General features: G+C 34.4%; 1 protein-coding gene across 1 annotated transcript in view; it reads left to right on the top strand.

Moving 5' to 3' along the window:
* The first annotated feature begins 7,391 nt into the window (after positions 1-7,391).
* Positions 7,392-24,810, top strand: part of AHR (aryl hydrocarbon receptor) — a 48,881-nt gene continuing 31,462 nt past the window's right edge. Inside the window, exons 1-2 of the mRNA XM_012781019.3 lie at positions 7,392-8,110; positions 18,837-19,024. Coding sequence (XP_012636473.2) covers positions 8,046-8,110; positions 18,837-19,024 — 253 coding nt within the window. The 5' untranslated portion in view covers positions 7,392-8,045. The remainder of the gene's footprint in view (positions 8,111-18,836; positions 19,025-24,810) is intronic.

Here is a 24,810-nt window from a genome sequence, read left to right as displayed (position 1 = left end):
GAGTAGGTTAGATTACATCACTATCACAAATTATTTATCTCAACATAATAATTAGAGATACAGAATGTTAAATTTACCATAGTTGGATACATTTTTAAGTCAAAAACTGCTCAAAATAGTGAAGGCTGTGATTAATCTAGGGAGAAATTTGTGGTTTACTAGAGAAAAGAATTGATCCTGAGGAAAATTTGAACATTCCTATTTATTATTGGAACCCACCTTTTATAGAGGACTAATGTTTTTACTCCTGAAAGCCATTATATACTATATATATACCTCTACATGTAATATTCACACATATAAATGTGGGGCGTATATTAGGGAGAGAGATCACAAGGGAGGGGTTTCTTTCCTTTCTGCATAGGAAGCTAAAATAATAAGTTCAATTTAACTTTTGAATTAATTCAGATTAGAAAAAATAAATTAAAAACTTTAATAGCATATCATTAATGTTTTTATCTTTGAAGAATCTTTCATAGGAAAGGCTGCTGTATTATTTGGTAAGTATGATAGATAGTATCACTTTTAAAATAGGTCACTATCTCAGTTATCCCAAATGTGTAGTATCCTATAGAATCCAGTAAGAAATGATCAAAGATCATAAGCTATAAACCCATAGGAGTTGAAGGAAATTTTATGATGATGATGATAATTGTATATGTATATATGTTTGGGTGTGTACTCTTTTTAAAAAACTTACATTAAGCACATTTGTTATAATTCAATGTTAAAACACAAATGCTTTTCATTATCTTTCAGGTAAAATAATGAGAAGTAGAGGATTCTAGTAAGAGCTGATTGAAAAATTATAACATTTGACATGTCTTTACTTCTGTATTTGTTTTTTTCTTATTTTTTGACTATACATTAAAAGGATGTATAAAAACTATGGAAAATCAGGTATTCTGTGGTAATACATATTTACCATCTATTTTTTTTTCCTGAGCATGATAATGTGGAAATGAGTGATATAGAATTCAGAAATTAATGGCTTAAACAAGTCAATGCTATTGTTTATTACCAAATTAACCATTATTATTCCAGTCATTTACTAAGTTATATAGTTTCCCAATAAAATTTAAATAAAATACCAGAGACTTGATTCTTAAGATGTAGTGACATAGAGTGCTCAGTTTATAAAAGCACTGATGTTTTTTCCTCATTTCTTTGAGAAGATGTTAAAAGATGAGGAAAGGACTATTAAGTACTATTTCTTGTTATTACTGAAAAAATGTCGCCTTTAGAATGACTGATAAAAATGACATTTCTTTTACAAGGACTGAGCGCTTGTGTGCCTAAAAACCAACCTACTTTACAACCTACTTTACATCTTCAGTATGAACAAATTTACCTTTAAAGAATCTGCTATACGTAAGACTATTTCCTCTATTAATATTTCATTTAAGGCATGTTTATAGATATTTGAGAAAATTCTACAGAATGTCAACCTTTTTAATATGCTAAAATAGACAAATATTGAACTATGATTAAAACAAAATGGTTTGAGGGATTGAATTATCCTATACTGACCTCCATTTTTCTCATCATTTTGTTAATGCAGTTCCTACTGAAATTAATATTTGTACGAGCTATTCAGGTATAATTAAAAAGAGTCAAAGTTTGCATTTTATATCTTTCATATACTTTCCATATACAATCAAAGCACTACAGTAGGATTTGGATTGGTGATTTTATCAATATGGGTGTATGTTGACTTTTCTTTTTTCTTTTTTTGATAGCAGTAACTTGCTTCAAAGAATCATACAAAAATTTGGCATAAATATGGCCACTCACAAGAAGTGTCTAAATAAGTAAATAATATAGAAAAATATAATTATGTAATAAATATTAGAAACATTGGTTTCTGAAGAGTTTAGGGATTGTTTATAGTATAAAATAATCTACTAGGTATTTAATATCAGTGTATTCAAAGTTAATTATTTTATTTACATATTTTCTGAAATATATTTGCTCTGTGTGAGTCTTTATTAATAGACTCAGATAACCAGAACGGATTTAACCTCAAGCAGGGAATAAAGGAATGTAGGAGATTTGTCTAAGAACCGGGAATCAGTTGAATCCATCTAATCCTTTTCTGTCAGGACCCCTTACTTCCATAATGGCAGATGGGAACTCCATCTATGTTCAGGCAGGAAAGCCATCCAACTAAAGTTTAAAGTTTTACAAGGGAAATTCTTACAGCTTGCTTTAGGAGGGAAGGGTGGAGAACATGCTTTTTACAGGACACTCCACCCTCAGCTACATCCCCTTGATTAATTATGTAACCAGTCTCCTTTATCATTATCAACTTACCAATCAGGTAATGACAGATTTTTTCTGGTGCTTGGTCTAGGGTTTGACGGAGGAGGGTCCTAAGAATATTACTTATAGCACCTGTTTTGTATAGCACTAATGTGAAAAGATTTAACTTGCAGTACAAATTCGTATTTTTTCCAAGAGATTAAAAACAACTATTATTTTAGCATGTAAGCATTATAGATAAAAATCCTTTAGAAAAGTCAGTGATTACAAACAATCAAGTGGATAAAGGAGAAATCTCAAATGTATAAGAAAAAATAAAAAGTATTTACAAGGTATTAGAAACTATTAACATTTTAGCATATAAAACTGGTGAATGAATACAGCAAAATGAATAATTTGAGATTAGCATTAATCAGCTAAAGTTTTTAAATGCACAACTAACTACGCATATGGTTTAATCCACATATGCTGCAAAATAAGGATTTGGGATTCTAATTTTGTTCTCAAAGTGGAGAAGTACTGAAACTTCATTTGAATTGTTTTTAATTTATCTTCCAGCTGTTTCCTATAATATAAAGGGTTAGAGCAAGTTCTAAAGCTTTATTGTATGTAAAAACTGAGTGCTCAAACCATCAGTTCTGACTTCCCACTGAAACAGTTATCAAACTTCAAATACTTATTTTGTTTCTGAGTTTTTAAACTTGAAAGTAAATGGCTATTGGTTTTGCTTATTTTTATTTCTTTTTATTGTAAAATTTTCAAAATATGGCAAAGTTGAAAGAATATAATGAATATCAATATAACCTTCATAATTGTGTGTGAATATATATACATGTATAGCAAACTAAATGTTGCAGCATTCCTGAGAATAAGAATCTCCTATAGAACCACAATACCACTATCACCCCTAAAAATCCCAATTCCCAGGCTATAACCTAGATAAATTAAATGAAAATCTCTGAAAGAAGAGTTTAGGTAATCAGTGCTTTTTGAAGCTCCAACTGATTACAATATGCAACAAAGGTCAAGAACCACTGTCTAAAAATTGATTAAATTGAATTTAAACATTTTCAAGAAAGAATACATTGATTTTATGTTTTAATATGAAAACGAATTTACTAGTCTTTTAAAGGTTAGCAATTCTAAATTATAGATTTTAGGTCAGAGTTTCACAATAATTTACATTTTCTTAAGTTTTTCTTATCAAGTTAATATAATTTTCTTTTTTATTTTTTATTCATTTCAGTTTATTATGATTTAAAATGCAGAAAATATGTATTGCTATGTAGATTCTAAATATATTTATCTCTAAAGTGAAATGGATTTAAATAAAAATTATATTTATACATATGTTAATAAAATATTTAATAAATCAAATATGAATCTTAGCATATAAAACATAGCTTTTTCATAACCTTCCCAATAATCAAATTTCATATTTGTGATAATAAAAGGTCCAGAAAGCAAAAATCAAAATCTAAACTTCATGTTAACATTTTAATAGATGATGTCTTTCACATGTTAAAAATCTTTCTTACAACAAAGCATTATCCATAGTGAGTAGAAATAATTTTGACTAATAACAAAATATTCCTATATTGTATTATAGTTTTCCTTGTAGGGTTAATGTTAGCAGTAGCCTAAATATGTTTCTAAAATTCTTAAAGACTGTTAATTACTAGTTTATGGCTTCTACCTATGACATTGTTGTACCCAAGAAAATAAGGTATTAAGCATTTAGAAATAGCCCTTAGATATTTGTCTGTTCTTCACTGTTGAGTCAAAGCAAACAATGTGTAAACTGGTTATTTTTAGTAAATAAATTTAAAAAGTTCGAAGTGAGATAAAATATATGTTTTAGACTGGAGTAAAAGTCACAAGATCTAGATTCTAGGCTACATTGAACAGGCCACTTTATCCCTTTGGGCTAAAAGGTTCTCACTTGTTAAATAAAGGGGTTAGTTATGTCAAAGGTTCCCAAGCTTCCTCAGTTCATGGCATTCCTAGTATCTCATAATTTTTTCAGGGTGTTGCATGCTAAGAAAAATACCTAACAGTTCCATTTATTAAATAGTTAGGTGCAAACTTATTTTGTATGTCTGTCCTAACAACTTTGTAGCTACTTAAAAAAAACAACACAGATACATTTAACTTTTTTATTTTATTCTTAATGGGATGTGCATATCTGTTGGGCACTTTACAACTTCTCAAAACTTGGAATCAGATTGAAAACCACTATCTGTTCTATAGTAATTTTCCCCCAGTCTTTGTGTTTTATCGCAGCAGCTAAATAGATATGACATCATCAAAAGGAAGGGAGTACAATGTAATGTTGAAGTCCTGAACTACCTTTGCATGGTGTCCAATTGATATCACTGCGTTGACCTTGAAATTTTAAAATATCCCATCATGGTGCCCCTGTGAGTTTGTTGTGGTGCTACTGGGATGTCTCATTAACAGTTTGGGAAACACGGACTAGCCTCCCTAAAATACTTGATATAGCTATAATGTGTGATCTAAGATGTAAAAGCAGAGTATGAGTGAAATGGATAATTTTGAGGGCTTGGATTAAGGAGCTGCATAACTGAAGAGATAAAACCATAATAATGTTTAACCTGCATTAAACGTCCTTCCCTCCCCAGGTCACGTATAAAATGCCTACCTGTGCCTCAGAACTCAGCTCAAGCTTCTTCAGGGTAACCCCCCCCCCCCTTACCAAGCAAATCCACCTATTGAACATTCTCAGAGTAATTATTTCACAGCACTGATCACAGTTGCAATTATACATTTATTTGTGTAACTATTTGATAATTCTTGTCTCTCTTATTAGAATAGGATAAGGATAGGAACTGTGAGAGGATAGGAACATTTCCATAACCCACTGTGTCTAGTATATTATAGGAGTTTAAAACACCTTCCTCAGTGAGATGAATGACTGCACCGACAGAATAGGCTTAGCATTCCTTTTGCTTATTTTTCTTTATTCTAGAACATGCTATCTATAATAGCATTTCTAAAACTTTCTTCTTTTTCTCATATTATTTAGCAGGAAAAAGGAATCCATAGGTATACAACTCCATCTGAAACCTCAGAAGTAAGCTCACCTTAACTAATGAAAAGGATGGTGTTCTTTGGATAAGGCAGTCAAATGTTCATGAACACTTATAGCCAAATTAATTATTATAAGAAAAAAATCATGATACTACAAAAAATTGCTTAGAGAAAATTTTAAAATCTTAGCAGATGACCACAAACCACACTTTGAGAACCATGCCCTACAGTGGTGATACAAGAAGTAGAAAGCAATAGTTTCTAGATAGTGGAGAGAAGCAGTTTTTGTTTTGTTTTGTTCTGTTTTGTGTTTTGGTAAATGGCATTAACTGCACAGGCTGGTTTTATTGACTAAGCAAAAATATTAAGGGAAGTTCATGTCGTCACTATTAAAATAAAATGAATTCTGGAAATTTTATTGGTATTCTATTGTAATCTTGGCTGTACAAAGATCCATTACTCAACTAAGACTATGTAACATAAAATAGCATAATATGATTTCTGGAAAATGAAAATAATCCTTAAGTCAAACACAGAAAATAAGGGTATAAAAGTAAGACAAAATAAGTTAGAGAATGATTGTACCAAATAGCTAACAACCTTAAAAAGGGTAGACATTTTTTTAAAAATCACTAAATTAAGATTGGTTCATTTGTACATCCTTTGTCTAAAGAGAAGCTATATAAGATACAGAATCAACAAATTATGTTTTGATAATGAATTTTTCACCCTTAGAGTTTCTATGCTAGGAGGAAATTATTCTTTTACACTTAACACATTTTAGATAGAATGGCTATGAGTGTTCTTATGGAGACAGAGAAATGAAAGAGAAGGTAAAATAGAGATGGTTGACTCTGTGCTCCTGGAATTTCTAATTCATAAACAGCCCTCAGTCCTCCTTCCCCTCAGTTATTATAGAGAACTGCTCCCTCAAACTCTACATACATTTGAATTACTGGGGAGTTCTTGTTAAATTCAGATTCTGACTCAGCAAGGACACTCAAAGACTCTGCATTTCTTATAACACCCTTAAGAAACTGTGGACTACTTTGAAAAACAAAGCATTAGAAGAGCTGTTTCAACTATTTTCCAATCTACTATAGTCCTAATCTCTCATTTACCCTTTTGACATTCATTCCCTTCTGCTTTTACTGTCTTTAATATCTATCATTCCTTTATTGCTCTGTTTTTTTTTACAGTCTCTCTCCCTCCCTCCTTCACCTAATTGCTAAGTATCACCCAATAAAAAACTAAACCAATTTTAAAAACCCTCATTTAACCCTTAAACTGAAAGATGACTTTCACTCCCACTACCTACCATCTGATGTCTCTCCCATTCACAAACTTTTAGAAAGAATTGTCTGCTTGCAGATGCCATTTCTTCATCTCCAACTCAACAGTATACCGACTTCATTGTGACCTGCAGGCCCACCACCCCACCAACATAGGATCCACTGAAGTCATCTATGACCCCATGTTGAGACGACAAAAAACGACATTTTCAGTTTTCATCTAATTGGAACTTCTCAACAGTATAACAGCTCACTACTCCCAACATTTCTGCACACTGTTTTCCATGACACAACAGTACCATTATTCTACTGTCTACCTCAGAGACCAAAAAAAAAAAAAGAAAGAAAAGGCCAAGAAAACTGTTGGCCTTCAAGTCTCAACTCAAATGTAGCCTTCTGAAGCTTTCCCAACTAGGGAAATATTCAGTCCAATACCAGCTCACTGTAACTTTTAGCCAAAAGTTTGCTGACCCACTGTCTCTCAAATAGGTGAAGTAAAGTTATGTGGCATATCTTGATATACTTGATATAGTCTAGAGACGAGTTTGCCTATGAGTAATCTGTTGTCACACTTCCTTCCAGAGTGGAAACAGGTCCACAGTAGAACACTCCCCTAGACCTCACGAAGATGGCTACCGGAGGGCGTCGTTACGTGCTACGTCATCACGCGCCGGGATGAAGGTGGGGCCCACAAGGAAGATGGAATGGAATCCAGATGGGCGGGGCCAGCAGGACGGGGCGGGGCCACGCGGGATCTGGGAGGGGCGGGGCCGGTGAGGGGTCGGGGGCGCTTCTGCTATTCAGCCGGTGCGCGCGGCGGCGGGAGACGGCGTCCGGGGAGTCCTCTCGACGCTCGTTCCTGAGAGCGTGCCCAGGACCGCCGGCTCTGACCAGGGACAGCCGTGTAGGCAAACGGAAGCTGCGGGCAGCCGGGACTAGAGGCTGGCGCCCGAGCTCCGCGGGCGGGAAGCACCCAGGATTGGGGAAGCCCCGGGAGCAGCGCGGCGGCGCCTCCGTCACCCAAGGGGCCGCGGCGACGGTCACGGGGCGCGGCGCTAGCGTGCGCGACCCAGGCCAGGATTCCAAACAGGCGGCCCAGGCTCCTCCTCCGCCCGCGCAGCCTCACCTGCGGGCTTTGGCGCACCGCCTCCGCCGGTGTAGACGGCACCTGCGCCGCCGAGCCTGCGGGTCTCCGCCCCTCGCCGCCGCCACCCCCCTGACGGCGCCAGGCCCGGGCGGTTCACCTGGACCGGCGGCGCGGGCTGCGGGAGCCGGAGCGCGGGGTGCGCCGCGCCCTCGCCCCCACCCGGAGAGGACGCAGGTGGAGCGGGCGCGGCTGCGTGCAACCGGCGCTCCCGCCGCCGTCGTCCCAGCCGCCACCGGGTCCTGGGGACCTCGGCGCCCGCCTCGGGGAGTAGCTGCCGCCGCCGGCTGGGCACCATGAACAGCAGCAGCGCCAACATCACCTACGCCAGTCGCAAGCGGCGGAAGCCGGTGCAGAAAACGTGAGTGTCCGGAGCGCGTCCCCGGCGCGGGGGCTGGGCGCCCAGGCGCGCGGGTGCGGGAGGCTGCCCCACCCCACCCCCAAATCCCCGCGATCCGGGGGATTAGGTCCGTTCCCTACACGGCCCATGGAACCGAGACTTGGAGGCTGGTGGAGAGACTGAGGACTTGGATTTTTGCGGTTCTCAGTTATTGCATTTTAAATATTGTCCCTCAGTCACCAGCGCACCCGCACCCTCTCTCAAATGCAACTCTGTTCTTTTTTCTTTGGTCGTGATTTGTTGACAGCTCTGATCTGCCTTGTGGTCCTGGTGGATTAGTTAGCATAAACCCGCTTTGCTATCCCCTTCCACTTTTAATAGCCGCATGAGTTAGTTTAGGGGACAGGCTTAATTCTCATTTTTTGTATGGAGTTTGGTGGAGCGAAATGTTTTAGAAGAGCTAGACACATGCCGTCTTGAAGGAAAGGGCTGGGTGTCTCTAAAGGTATTTTGTGGTCTATAGCAACTGCTTACTGTTGCGCTATCTTAATTACTTATTAGGCAGTAATTTTGTAGCGCTCATCGTGACCACGTCGGTGAAGTGGATACAGATGGTAGCAGGTAGGAGTGGGTGTAGTGGACAGGATAAGGTGGAGGAGTTTTTTATTTGCTTAGACACCCTTTTGGGAACCTTATCACTTTAGGGGTGGCTTTAGGAACTGTAAAATAAATTAGGACTGTATCTGAGAGAGAAATTTTCATTCTTAGCATCTGCCTGTAACTCTTTCCCCTTTACTTCAAAGTTTTGTCAGTTCTGATAGAGTGAGTACGAACTTGTATTTTTGTTTTTTTGTTTGTTTGGGTGGGATATTTGTGTGAGACGGCGAATAGAATAATATTTTGAGAAAAAAAATCCATGCTTGAGGCAGATTTCCTTTTGTAAGTTGGGAGTATTCATGTGTTTATTACTGATTTTTACTTCTGAGTTACTTCACCTATATTTTTCACATTTTCGTGAACGCTTTTCAGAAGGCTTAAACGTCTGTTCAGAGCAAATCAGAAGTGTGCATTTTGCTTAAAACTTAACCATCACTAATGCAAACTAAAAAAATAACAGCTTAAGAAATACTTAAAACCAATTATTGATTTAAAAGCTTTATTATTCTGGAGTTTAAGAATTTCAGTTACCATAGTTATTCAGATCTAGACTTATGAATTGGCAGTAACAGATGTTCATCTGTACATAGACCATCATTAAAATTTGGAAATTTTATGGTACAGTGTGTCTTACAGGAATATCATCAAATCAGAACTTTTTTTGGCAGTTTGAGAGAGACTTTGATTTACAATACTTTTAATTTTGTAGAATAGTTTCTTATATTAAAATGTGTTTGTATAATTTGATTTTGACTTTGATGGTTAAAATTGGGAAGCATCCCAAATGCCTGTTCTGTGTATTTATTAATACTGTAACACACTTAGCATAATATATGAGTATTATGAGTTTTATGTATATGGTAAGAAAACTTGAAGATCTCTCTAATGTGTTCTTAAGATACTGGGTTTCATTTAGCATGTTTACAGGACCTAGATAGTTTTGTAAACAAAAATAAATGCAGTATGTTATCAAAGGTCTTCCTTTTTAACATATTACATTTTTCTTTTATTTGTATAAGATGTACCTTTTATTATATTATCTTCATTTTTTTATCTTCATATTTTAATGTAGTTCCTTAGACTTTAATGTATTTGTGTTTCATAATTTCTTACAATATAACAAAAGTATTTTCATCATTCATCTGCATTTTATTTAGTTAACATAGGTGTTTATCAGATCTTTTCTGAACACCATGAGTTGCTACTAATCATATAAATGCCTTAAATATCACCAGCTTGCTCTGCAAGTAAAGCCTAGTGCTGGCATTTGTGTGACCAAGTGAAAGTGTTTATGTAAATTATTTTTACCTGAATGAAAAATGGCTAACTTTATAATGCAGCTTAATCAAAGTTTATTTTAGGAATGAGGTCACTAAACTTTAATGTGAGTTTTTTAGATCAAACTTCCAGTTTGTAACTGAGACCTAAAATATGCCAGCAGAAATGCATCTTGTTTTGACCTGAAAGTATTACCCAGATATACTTAAATTTGACTCCTTAAATAACAGCTATTTAATTTTACATACAGAGAAAATATACTGTAGCATAATTATAGGACTGTTAAAAAAAAGATGCTCATTTACATATACAATTCCATAACATTTTAGAATAAAATAGGTGACATAATTGTAACCTGAAGCTCTTTCAGTCAATCTTCAATTGAATTTATTAAGCAAAATAAACTCCCTCTAGTGGCAGGTCTCAGAATAAAAATTATCTTTATTAGAGGAAATATATTTTAAATGTGTTAAATTTAACCCCACTAAAGTTATCTTGTACATAGTACACTCTCAATAAACGTTTCCTTTCTCTTTGGAGTAATGAAAGCTAGGAAATTAAAGAATCAGAAGCAACCTGATGTCCGTCCATGTTCCTTTCTTCAAGAAGAAAATTTCAAAGATAACCTTCAGAATAAAATCCAGTATCACTTCCCTAGGAATGTTGCTCCATAGTTAGTAACCCTGCTCAAAAAAAGAACAAATATTTTCTACTTAAATTCTGTTCTTTTTATTTTATTTTCTTTGGAGATGAAAGCATTTCTGTTATTTTATCTCGCGAAGATAGTTGCAAAGCCCACTATAAAAGTTTAGAAGAATCTATTTTTCTCTAGTGATACTAACTTTGGATACATTTTTGTATTTTCAAAGTTGTATTAATACGGAAAAAGTTTTGTATTGCAATTTACCGTATTTGTAGAAAGTTAGTACTGAATGTCAGCAAATAATAGGTGTTGCATAAAAGACTTATATACTAAAAAATGATACCAGCAGTAGTGCTCATTAAGCCAGACATCATGAAATGTCAGAACTCAATATAACTTCTGACCCTAAACTGTTGGGTTAAAATGCATACTGATGCAAGCTTTTACTTTATTAGCATAGTAATCATATTAATAACAAAATCATTGTCTTTTTCTTACTAAATAGTTGTTCATTCTATTTAAACGTCATGAACCTTGTTTTTATAATACCTACTTAACCGAATTTTATTGCTTATATTATATAGTGCTTATTAAATATTTCATATAAATATATGATGCCGTTTTCTAAATAGCATCTAAAATAAAAAGTCTTTTCATTTATATAATTATTTCTCCATCATCATTTTTCTCTCAAGTAACTTTATTTAGATAGCTGATGCATAGTGGCTATGGACACACTTGCACATTTGAACAAATGGAGTGAGTGAAAATATTTAGTTATAGATAACATTAAATGGCAAAAAGAGGAAAGAGGTATAATTGAGAGCACTGGATCTAAACTTAAAACTGAGGTCTACTTTCCATTCTGTTGTGGATCTGGGCAAGTTTCTTGATCAATAAAGCAGGGCAGTTAACACCTAGGCTACCACTCTCACAACTAAAACTAGCAAAATAAAAGCATTTTATAACCGTAAAGACTGCTAAAGATATAACCGAAACAAACGCATACTGTTCTGTAAATAATTTTACCTTACATTATCACAGAGCAATCAATTCCCCTTTGAAACAGTAAGAGGCAGTATGTGATTATGTTCTCAATTACAGTTACAGCTGAAATGTGCTACTTCACTGGTGAATAAACTTGGAAAGTACATGCTTATTCATGTATTTAATTGAGACAGTTACTCAGAAATAAATACCATGCAAATCTTCAACAACAGAACCTTTCTACTTTGGCACTTATTTAAAATTGGTTTTTTGCAGAGTAGTTTAATACAACAGAAAACTGTTTATTAGCACTTACTGTGATACGAGTGTTCTGCACAGTGCTTTGCATACATTTATTTCATTTTTATAGTAGTACTAAGGAAAGGTAATACTGTTTAATTTTATAGGTAGGGAACTGCAGTTCAGATTCAAAATTGCTCAGGTAGTAAATGAAAAAGCAGAGTTTGGATATTGGAGCCCAGGTCTTTTGACTTCAAAGCTTATCTTCTTACTGACTTCACAGTACTGTCCAGGTGAATAAATTCAGTGATGCATAATGGTACTGCCATATCCTAGGGATCTTCTATCATCTGCTGTTTCTCCTCAAATAGTTAGTGTTGTGACCGAAATAAATTATCTGCCATTTCCCATACGTGATTTGTCCTTGCTCATCACCACACTTTTATTCATGTCCTTTCCTCTTAGAGCCTTTTCTCCTATCTTACTGATTTACTACCTACCTCCCCCCTTTAAAACATTGTTTTAAGGGCTCTATAGTACTCTGTTGTGTTAATAGCCTATAATTTATTTAACTATTGTCGTTTAGGGGAAATTTTTGTTATTTTCTACCATTCCGTATTTTAACTAGTATTTCAGAGAATATCCTTGAGACATGTAAATTTTTATGTGGTTTATTTCCTTAGGAAAAATTCCTGTAAGTGGAATTTGGGAGTAGAAAAATATGTACATTTTTAAGCCTGAGCCAAATATTACACTCTGGGAATAGTGTCAAATTACTGTACAAAAATTGCTAATTACATTTCCATCATTAGTCTGTGGGTGTACCTATATCCTTGCATTTTCGCTTAAAAAATCTTATCAGCTTCATAGGCAAAAAAAGGTGAGGTAGATAATTTATATGTTGGGATTTATGGTTGTGTGTGGTAGTAGGAGTATGTGTATTTGCAGATTTTCTACTTGAGGTGTTCTTTACATATTCATTTGTTTTGTCTTATATTTTTCAGTTTTTAGTTTGTTCTTTTTGCTTTTTTAATTAAAACATTATTTAAAAATATATTCCTATTAAATAATGCATGCATATTTAAAAAGCCAATACATGGTGCATCTTAAGTATGGCATGTAAGGTATTATCTTTCATTGCCTTATTGTGGTAGATAAGGATTTTTGTACTCTTTGAGCTCTGCTTAACCTTTTTCACCTTTCAGCTTTCACCTGCTTTCCAATATAATTTTATCCTGATTTTGGATTAAATCCACTTTAGGTGATTCATTATTTTTGTCTAGGTATGGTTTACTGCTGAACTAAGTAAGCCACTGTGATTACATTTTCCATCCTGTTCTATGCTGTTATTGATTTTTCTACCTATTTTTTTTATCTTCATAATTATTTGCAGCTGAGTTTACATGTCTCATACATTCATTGGAGACAGGGTTTGTGTTCTTGTCCCTTGATTTTCTTGTTTTGGCGTAATTTACTGGAATAGAAGGTAGTTGTGGAAAGCTATGTATTCTGCCATCTGAAACCAGAAGTGTCTTGTCTGTATTTAAGACCTTATTTAGATGCCATATCTCCATAAACTCTTGAGACTCTCTTTTACGGCAACTGTGTTATTGAGCAATATATTATGTTTGATTTTGTCATGTTATAGAATGTATTTCCTCCCAGTAGGAAAAATGAGGTCTTTATAGATAGGACTATCTTCTATTTGTTTTTGAAGATACCAGAGCTTCCTCATAGTAGGTACTTAAGATTTACTGATTTAATAATTAACCACTACCTAAAATTTTTCTGTAATGTTTTAGTGATTTGGGTATAGCGGATACATTTTAATGTGGGTTTAAGAGGCAATACTAAAAAAAAGAAAAGAAAACAGTGTATTTGCATAGAGGAAGGGGGAAAGCAGAACATTGTTAATGATTCAGGCCAGTGGAAATCAGTGATTTCTAGGGCATATTTCATTTTCCTGGTTTTCACTGCTAGTGTTTTGTGCTAGAAATTATGTTATGTATACCTCATCATCTCTCCCTACGTATAGTGGACAGAGGGAAAGAGAAGAACCTATCATAGTTGTAGAGCAGTAGTAACAGGAGAGTGGCAGAATAATTCTGACTCATTAAAAGTGGCTTGTAGCTAGAATTCTCAGAAGTGTTTGATATGTTTTTTGCCTCTTAGGGAAGTAAAATATCCAGCTGTATTCAGACTAACAATGAAAGTTTGACTCCGTTTATACTATATATCACCTCTGTAGTATTCCATTATGCACGTAGTTTATGATTGTAAATATGTGAAACTCATATTCAGCGATAAGTATGCACTGAAGCTGGGGGACAGAAGTGAAGAATGAGTAAGGTTAAGAGTTGGGCTTTATTGGGTGTAGTTAGAATGGTAGGGGGGATTTTATTGAGGAATACTTCAAATCCTAGCTGTTGGATGGAGAGTGGCACATGACAAGAATGAGGTGTCCAAGTTCTGGGGAATATGAATGAGAGGGCATTCTGGTGCAGGGGCTAGAAACAGAGATAAAAACTCATTGGTAAGTGCACTGAAGCAGTGGGCGTTGATTAAATCACTCCAAGAAAAGAGCCGATAGAGCAAACTCAGTACTGTGAGAGGTAATTAATCTCTTATTAGAAAAATGTCACTTTAATCTTGGACGATTACTGAAACTGTATCTTTGCACATCATCTTGAGGTTTTATGATAAATATTATATATAACAAAGTTATATTAATTTATGATTAAACTAGGTTGTTAATTTTTTTGACGTTGCTTTAAGCACTAGTTGCCTAACAGACATTTTAGATGAGGATGTTCGAAAGTCTTTAAAGATAGCATTCAAACTGGCTTTGGATGCACTATTGGGCCTGTTACCACCAGCAGTTACAGTGTGCAGGGTTTCTAAAACAGAAGGGTGGCATGCAGTCTGCTAGGGCCTTTATTACACAACAATTTTGATTAACAGGTTGGGACAGGATTTTTGAGGTTAAGGTTTAAAAAAAATAATAACTTGCTCCTTGCCTGACCAACATCTTACAGTCTAATTCAGGAGATTTCTGATCTCCAGAGCTCCCAAATCCAATCTTACAGCAATGTTTATTTATATTTCAAGCATAACCTTTTTTTTAAAATAATGGTTGGCAGTGTAGTTTTGTATAGATTTAAAGACAATCTAAAAGTAAAAGCACTAGCATAACCCAAGTCAAGTGTAGTTAATATAGCATTACTCTTGATTTTTAATTTTTCTGTACATCTTCAATATGTATGGATATGTGTAAAATATTTTCACAAAATAATTCTGAATATTTCTTATGAAATCAGTGAAAAAAGTGGGTCAAATGTATTTCTTTGGCTTTAACAATCTGACACTATAAAGGCTTCAAACCTAGCACATTTGAATTGCTGAGTCCAGTGGATACTTCTCAGCTCTGACTTTCCTTGATTCCTCTGTTCTTCTGCCTTTCTTCTGTGACCTCCAAAATATTTTACCCTGTTTCTTTTCCTGTGTGTCTTATGATTTCTTCTTTGTTGTCTTTGCTTGTGCCTCTTCCTCAGCCCTGTGCCTGAAGGTTGGTATTGCTGTGGTCTGTTCAAGCCACTCTTCTCCTTGCTTGGCACACCTCAAATAAGGAAAGGTAGTTTTTCTAAGCTACAAATGACAGAGTCATTTGCCAATCCCTCCTCACTAAATGGTGTTCTCTCCCCTACTTCCTACACCAAGTCAGTTTAGTTCAGGGGCATTTGAGTCTGGCTTAAATTTCTCTTCAGGGCAGCCCTTCTTATCATCTTTACTATCCCTGCCTTGGTCAGGGTCTGATCATTTCTTTTCTGAACAGTTTTGGTTAGCGAACATTAATTGAGAGTCAGGTACTATCCTGGGCACTAAGGATACAAAAATGATAGTAATAAGACTCACAGACAAGCAAGTATATGCAATTAGGTTACTTAACACTTGTCTAATGGAAATTTGATCTCATGCTGAATATTTCATGAAGTACACAGTAATACACAAGAGATGTGGACAATTTTGCATAAAGATGCAGTCTCAGCATCTAGTGTAGGATTGACTACTACAAGAACCAGCACAACATAGGCAGCAGTACCGCATGGAGGGCTGCCTTTAAGTTATTGTTCTCCCTGTGTCATATCAGCTTGTCTTGCTTTGGTGTTTGTGTTACTCTCTTCTCTCCAGTGATTCATAATCATTACTGGAAAGCTACCAAGAGTGCAGGACTGTATATACATAAATTTTCAATTTATGTGACATTATTTGTATAGAATATTCCTTAATGGAATGGGTGTATAAAACATTCATGTGAGAGGCACAAGTCATATGGAGCAGAGTAGAGTAATCCATTCTGAGGTAGGTTAGAGAAGATTTCATAAAAGCAATCTACTTGAGCAGGGACCTGAAGGGGATGGAAACAGAACAAGGAGGTCATGAAAGCGCCAAAGTACATGTCAATAGCTGTTAAGTTCTTAGATCTGAGATGTGCTAACAAGGATGACTTGTGCTAACAAGGCTGGAGGAAAGGAAGGCAGAGGGGTAGATAGAGGCTAGAATGATAATGTGTGCTATGTTGAGAAACATGGACAGTCCAGAGCTGTTGAAGGATTTTAATCAGATTAGTGACATAGATTTATATTTTAGAAAGAAGTTCCTGAGTGATGGAAATCCTAACCTCAGTGAGCCCTGCCCTGCTTTCTGCATTCTCTTATCACCAAAGCAGCTTAGTAAAACAAAGGCTGATCTTGTAAGTCCCAGCTCAATTCTTAAGATAACTCCCAGGTACCAAAGTTCAATTTTCTGCCATTACTTTGAGGAAACTTGCTGTTTCCTCTATCTAGAACACTTTTTCATCAGACACCCACATGGCTCATTACCTCATTTTATCTATGCTGTACTGAAACATCACATCAGAGACCTTCCCTGGCTATCAAAACCAGCACCTCTGTCACTCCTTAGTTCCTTACTTGCTTTATTTTCCTTTTTAGCACTTATTAGCCCAAAAGCTATTTGTTTATTTCTCTCTCCTCCAACTGCAATGTAAACTCCATGAGAAAGAAGTTCTTGTATGTTTTGTTAACCTCCCAGCATTCCCCACCTAGCACATGGTAGGTGTTCAGTAGTCACTGAAATTAATGTGGCCCTAACTGTCTTTCCTTTTCTGCTCTCTCTTTTGCCCTGTGCTTCACACTTCAAACAGGGTACTTGTCATAGTTTTGCATTCCCCAGTTATGCATCCTCATGAAATCCTATTCATCTGTCAGGATCCATCTCAGATGCCATCTTTTCTATAAAATCTTTTTTCAAGCAGTTGCTCCTTCTACTTAGCTCCCATAATGCTTTCTCAATATTTAGTACAAGAGTGTTTTCCTGGGCTGTCCAGGACATGATGAGTGCAAACAAATATTTGTTAACATGTTATTAATTAACAAGTAGAGATTTATATAAGGAGGTAGAGAAACATTATAGGTAAAAATTGAAATTCACTTGACTAATTGGAGAAATGCAGTGATTAGCTGTGACTTGAATTTGATTACAAATGCAATATGTTTAGGGGAGGATAGGGAAACAGTCACCAATTTCAATTATATGTGCAATTGTAACACATCGCCTGAGACAGTATCTGTTGACTTTATACACACACACACACACACACACACCATTTAACCAATTTATCACCCTTTTTTTGTTGAAATAACATGAACTCTGATAGAGAAAAATAGACAAGTGCTGAAGAAATTACTTTCTAGGAACAGTGTAAACAGCATGTTAAAATTTCATACTTTCATCATTTTTATGCATAAAGTATTAGTTCTTCACATTTATCATTGAAAACATAAATTTTCTAGAAAGTTTATTATTGAATCAAACTAATGGTACTATACCCAGGCCACTTTCCACTTCATAAGACAGTATAACTCCATTTGAATTGTCAAAAATGTCTTTGTTGTAAGAAAACTCTGGATACTTTTTTTTTTTTTGGCTAATGGAAAGGTATAGAGGAATAGTCTAAACATTACTTTGTTTGATTTTCCAGTTCAGCATGGGTGTCTGATGATCATTAAATTCACTTTTAAGTGATTAATTTCTTCTGTGAAATCCTGGCTAAGGCCTCTGTATGAAGTTATCTAATTTCTCATTTATAGCCTCACATTCCTCTTCTACCCAAAAATGTTTTCTCTTGTAGATGAAAATTATGCTAAATTGTTAGGGTTTCCTTGAACTTTCTAATTGAGACAAAGACTATGTAAGTGAATAAATAGAATTACTGCCTAGCCATGAAAGCAAAAGTCGCCATTAATTACAGTTAGCCTCTAATAATTGTCAACAACAAATATAAATAATGAAAGTCAAATTTATTCCTTTTTTTAATATTTGAGGACTACATTGGATTGCTGGAGGATCATTTGCAGGTACCAGAAGGGTTTGGGGAAGTCATCCCTAATAGGATGAAAGTATATAAATACAGAAAGCTGAAGATGATGAAGATAAACTTTTCATGTAGGGTTGTTCCTATTTATCTACAACATAAATGATGCTTAGATGCTTCTTGTGAAAGATAGCAAAGGAAGCATGATTTTCATATAATTTATTGCAGACATCTCTTAGTTTTTTTGCCTTAGCAATGGTAACTGTGTTTGGGAGGGATGAGGGAATCCTAGATATGTTTATTGGGAATCACTGTACTACAAATGAATGAAATAAAAGTAAGCATTTTCATAAGATGTATTTAGCATTTTCCTTTTTAATAAAACATTATGAAGAATTTTAACCCTTGTTTTTATTAAGAGATTACAGATTTTGGAAAGGTTTATGTAAACTTGAAGTAGATCTTAATAGTTTGTTATATTAGAGATATTCAAGGAGATGTTATTATGCAATAGAAATTTTTGCTTTCTGTATTTTAAAGGATTTTTACGGTATTTTGTTTGCTTTTAGAGTAAAGCCAATCCCTGCTGAAGGAGTCAAGTCAAATCCTTCCAAGCGACATAGAGACCGCCTTAATACAGAGTTGGACCGTTTGGCTAGCCTGCTACCTTTTCCACAAGATATTATAAATAAGCTGGACAAACTTTCAGTTCTTAGGCTCAGTGTCAGTTACCTGAGAGCCAAGAGCTTCTTTGATGGTAAGACAGAAGAATTTAATTTTTCTACAATAACTTTCAAAATACTTTTGTCTGTTTCTGTGTTAATAACTATAAAAATTAGCTAGATGTGAAAAACAGGTTTTTTTTTTATTGGTATATAGTAAAATTTTAAGTGGCAAAGCCAAATTTACAAGTACTAAAATCAGTTTGCCAGTTTCCTTCATCAGAAAAATGCAGCCATTTAAGAGATATATGATATCATTCTGTGAAAATCATGTATTTAGAAGTTATGCTCAAATTGAGTATGTCCAATTTCAGTTCCCCTTCTTCCAATTCAGTTTTTTAACTCTCTTTGTTTTTATAAAAAGAAGAAAACACATATTAACACTGTGATATATTACTGATGGATTTTCTGTGTTTTTATAGATATCCCATTTCATTTATCCTTTCAAAATTATGTATAATCCTTTATATTAATTGTATGTTTACTGTAGGAAAACATATCAATAATTAAAAGTTTTTTTCCACTGGAAAGAGCACTCCATTATATGAGTCAGTAGAATTAAATCTCATTCTCCATTGTGTCACTGACAAACTTTGTGACTTTAAACCAGGTAGCATCCTTGTACCTCAGTTTTTCCAGCTGTAAAGTTTTGGATTTTGATCTAGGTAGCTAGATGATATTTGTTCCGTTTTAATCATAGAGTATTTCATCATCATATATTACTTTAAATAGTTTTTGTTTGAAAATAGTGTTTTCTCATGTAAAATCATTTCTTGGTTTCTCTTTTATCTGTTTATAAATAGATTGTTCAAGGAAATGGTCTTTTTAAAATGTCATTTTACTAACTGTTGTAAAGAAATTAATGATGAAATCTCAGTGGCTTATGTCAGTGCTTCTCAGACTTTAATTTGCTTACAAATTACACAGGGATCTTGTTAAGATACATATTTTTATTCTGTAGCTTTAAGTGTAGCCAGAGATTTTGCATTTCTAACAAGTTTTCAGATGCTGCTGATCCTGCTGGTCTAGATACTAGGAAGTACCTAGATAGCACATTTACAGATACTTGAATTTGTAATTTCTGTTTAAAATCTTGCAAAACAGTTAATTTCCCTTTAGGTCTATGTTTACATGTTTGATGTGTTTAGACTGAGCATCTATTTATTTGTTTGCTTGCTTGCCTTTATGTTCTTTTGAGCAGAGGCTATGTAGTTTAACAGTTATGGTCTGATTTAATGGTAGTGACTTCAGGAAAGAATATATATTTAAAAGTTTCACATTCGACACTTAAATTTTCTCTGATCTTTATTAAAAGACTTTTGAGTTTTCAGTTTTATCTTTACCATACTCTTCATCTTGGAGATGAGTTATGCAATATGTAGTGGTATGTCTGTGAGTATGTGTTTATCAGCCATGTAGTCATTTTGTGATATAGTTGAAACTAGAACCCAGGTTTCCATTCCTTATATTGTTTTTCTTGACCACATCTCAATTTTTCTTTTTTATGGGGACTGTTGTATAGGAAAGCGCTGAGGACATTTTCTGAGATCTCTGGTTCTTAAAAGTACAGTCTCCAGACAAGGAGCATCACTTGGGAACTTGTTAGAAATGCTAATTCTTGAACTCCACCTAGAATCTATGGTGATGGGGCCCCTAGTGTCAGGGCTAGATGCATGTTGAAGTTTGGGAGCCACTGCTGTAGATTGTAACTTCAGGCCCACTCTCAGCTTCATTGAACACTGCCCTGCTCCTTAGCATTTGTTCACATGCCGTGCTAACTGCTTGACTGTGTGGTGGCGGATTCTGTGACATATAAGATGTGGTCTCCACCCTTGGAGAATTTACTGTCTAGAAGCCAGAGAGGCATTTTCCCTTGACTCTGGTAAAGATTTATAGACTTGAGTCACTTTACCTTTTCATTTCCTGCTCCTTTGTAATGGGAAATCAAATTATAAACATTAAAAAGAGAAAAAAATATAGGTTGTCCCTATACTGTTTAGAAGGTAGTGGAACAGAGCTGAAGCTGCATAGCATAGCCAGTGTGCCCTTTAAGTACTAACATAATTACCCTTTAGGCAGATGCATACACACACACGTACTTTATATATTTAATGTGTACATCATATATATATGTTATATACACACACAGATATGCATACATGATTAAACATGTGTCTGGTTATTCACTGCCTTAAGTAAAGGAGATTTCAAAGTCTATAAAGAATGTCAGTTTAACAGGGCTCATCATGGATTTCATACTTGTTAAAAAGTATTAGCTCTTCATTAATGAGTTTGTCTTTTATTCTGGTTCAGTATATTTGACAGTAGGATCTTTTTACCTATTTGTATCATTACCTTCATCATATACTTAATTTTAGATCCTTTACTGGTTTTCACATTTCAGTGTGCATAAGAATTACCTGGAAAACTTATTAAAATGTACATTCTAGGGTATGCTGATTCAATAGGTTCTATGTAAAACCTAGGAAATCAGTATTTTGAGAAACATATTACTGAGTCTGATGTAGTGACTTAGCCTGGCTTTGATTATGCCCTGAACTAGGTAAAAAAAATTATTTTCTTTCCCATCAGAAAGACAAATCCAAACATACAAAAATTTAAGAAGACTACAGATATGTTTGCTTGGGTTTTAGTGGTATGGGTACAGCCTAAGCAGTTTCTTAGATGATTCAATACAGAAACATAAGAGTTAGAAGGAAGGTGGGAATAATTGATTTAAAAAAAATCCCCAGGTCTTCTCCAGATCACCGGTGGTCTGGGAAGGCAATGCAACATTTCATAGCACACAGAAAACAGAATTTTAAGGGTAACTCTAATGAATTGAACAAATGCTAAATGCAAACGAAGAGACTTGAAGCATGCTGACTGATTAGGATTTTTGTGTGCAGTTAGACCCTCTCTCCCGCTATTAGGGAAACAGTATAGCAAAGGGAAGGGAAGCTCAAAGTGAATAACAGGATGCAAACAGGGGGTGTGTAAATTCCTGCGGAAAGAACAATATAAACGAGTAATCATACAATCTTGTTAGAAAGGAAACTCAAGTTTTACTGTAACAATAGATATTTTTCCAAGAAAATACATCTATTTATTGCAAGTTTAAATAATCCAACTTGGATGGATCTTCATAAACTTTGAAACCATGACTATACTACTATTACTGTCTGAAAAGCAATGCTATAAATTTTAAGTGCAACATTAATATTTATCCATTTCTAATTAGTAAAACATATATTTTTAAAGTACTTGAACAGACCTTAGTCGTTTTTTAGTTATGGTAAAGTTTGAAGCAATTTCTTTGACACTATTGGAGTATTAAGCTCAAATATCACATTATCTCTGAGAAGGAAAGTATATAAAAAATTTTGAATAACTTAATGCCTCTGATCAATAGTAGTTAATTAATAGAGACTAGGATTTGGGTGGTTATAACCTAACCTTTGAAATCGGTTAATGTTAGGGGAAAGGATTGTTCCCTCCTGTATTGTGTCTTTTGAAGCTTGTTGACTAGTCTAATCAGTGTGGAAATGTTTTATTCTTAGAGTAATTTCAGCATATTATTAAACAAATTTGAATTAGATTTCCTTATTACCATCTGAAATGCTCATTATCATGGAAGTATTATGTTCCACTTTTTGATAGTAACCCCACAATTAAAAATTTAGAAATGACTAAGTTTTCAGTTTAGACACAAATATCTAATGAGATGAAGAAGGCAGAAAAATGTTTTCTTTCTGTGAGACAATATAGGTTATATGTCATGTAGTATTTATTCAATAAAATATTTATACTAAATATTGCAGTATTTAAAATATCTTTATGAAACAGTTTACATTCTCTGTTTTATCTGAGTTGTGGGCTATTCCTTGTGACAGCTGTATAATTGAAATGTATAAATTTAATTTGTGGAAAAGAAGACTTAAGAAACAAGAAAAAGATGATTTTGACTAGGTTACCGTTAAACCTAACAAAACTCAGTTTGCAAATCTGAGTTTTTCATTCCAAAGTCCTGCGTGTGCAGCTGTTATAGGGAATAGTTTTCTGGTTATTTTAAAAGCTAAGGAATGTAGGGGAAAAATCTGAATCTTGAATCATTATGCATGCTTAATGATTACTATTTTATAAAGTGTAGAATATTTACATATTAGAACATTTTAAATTCACTAAATCTAAAAATGCTGTGGGAATAGAGGATGATAGTTTAATCTAACATTTATTTGATCTCATTATCATGAAACTTTATTGACTTTATTTTGAGCCAGAATCACAAGTGTTTTTTTCTTGGTCTGTCTTTTGCAGATGCTTTAATAGTTCATTCTCAGTTCATTAGGTTTTCGAAAGAGAGCTATTGTGTTTATTTTCAGTCTGTGCATTTCTCTCAATTTGTCCTGTTTGAGTAACTCTTTAAACCAGAACATCAATCTTGAAAAACAAATATAGATATATTTATATGCCATGAACAAGCTTGAAGAAGCAGTAAAAATGAATTAAATAATAAAGTACTTTGAAGGGTTGATATTTTATAAAGTCTAATGTATTTGTATGTCTGCTTTGTCATTCATGAGAATTCTATAATTTTATCTGCTTTGCTATAATTTTAAATGACTATATGTCAACTAATTTAGCAAAATTTTAGTATCACAGCAAATGCAAATTCTTAATTCTAGGCATATCTAAAGTAGGTTTGTTTGCTTAACAGTTTAGCATATTTGAAACCACCAAAAAAATTACTCATTAAGTTTCATTTACCTATGGCATTATTCATCTTAGATTGAGATTTAACTATGTATATTTTTTCTCCAAATTCACATTCTAAAACATGTAACTCTAACATTCACGATAATTTTCATAGCTAAAACTATATAAATCTAGTGATTCTTTTAAACTTTTAATTTATGTAATAAAATCCATACGGATTTAATCTTTTTTTCTTTTTTTTCTTTTTTTTAGAATTACACAAACTTAGTTGATACATATTATTTAAACATGAATGAGTAAAAATATAGTAGAACATTCTTACTGAATTGAGTATTAAAGTCCTGGCTCTCACATTTAGTAATATAATCTCTTTGGATCAGGAATTTTATCTGTCTTTTCCTCAGATATCCCAGTTTGCAGTATAAGATTCATTAGATCATAGCAGCTGGGCATGGTGGCACACCCCTGTAATCCTGGTGTTTTGAGAGGCCAGGACAAGAGGATTGCTTCAGGCCAGGAGTTCAAGACTGTAGTGAGCCATCACTGGACCACTGCACTCCAGCCCTGTCTTCCCTACCCCACAAAAAAAAGATTCATTAGATTATTTGAATGAATGTAATGTTTTATGATATAATTTTATATAGGACACTTCCATCTCTGAGTGTTTTTGTTTGCTTTGACAAGTATTTTAAAAAACACAATCACAAGTATCTATCCTAAATTCATTGTATCATTTATTATATATTTTGCTTCTTTTCTTTCTCTTAAATTTACTGATTTCATGGGTGTCTCTTGATGCATGGCTCTAGAATCCTTGATTGACCATAAGCAGGTCTAATTAGTCATAAATTTATGCCTTTAGCTATTTTTTTTTTTTTCTTTTCAGGGAGACTACCATCGAGTTGATATTAAAGCCAGCCAACTTCCAACAATTTTTTTTTTAAACTTTCAAATACAGACATGTAAATGTCTATAGTTAAATCTTTAGATATTTTGTGAGGCTTTGTGATCTGGTTAATGGAAATGTACACCTTTATGTTATAGTGTTTTAGAAAATATGTTCACATAAAATATTAAATAATTGGAGTCTATAAAAAACACAGTT

This window comes from Microcebus murinus, chromosome 9 (genome assembly GCF_040939455.1).
Source record: "Microcebus murinus isolate Inina chromosome 9, M.murinus_Inina_mat1.0, whole genome shotgun sequence".
NCBI lineage: Eukaryota > Metazoa > Chordata > Mammalia > Primates > Cheirogaleidae > Microcebus > Microcebus murinus.
Note: the sequence above shows the minus strand (reverse complement) of the source record. Positions and strands in the feature narration are given on the sequence as shown.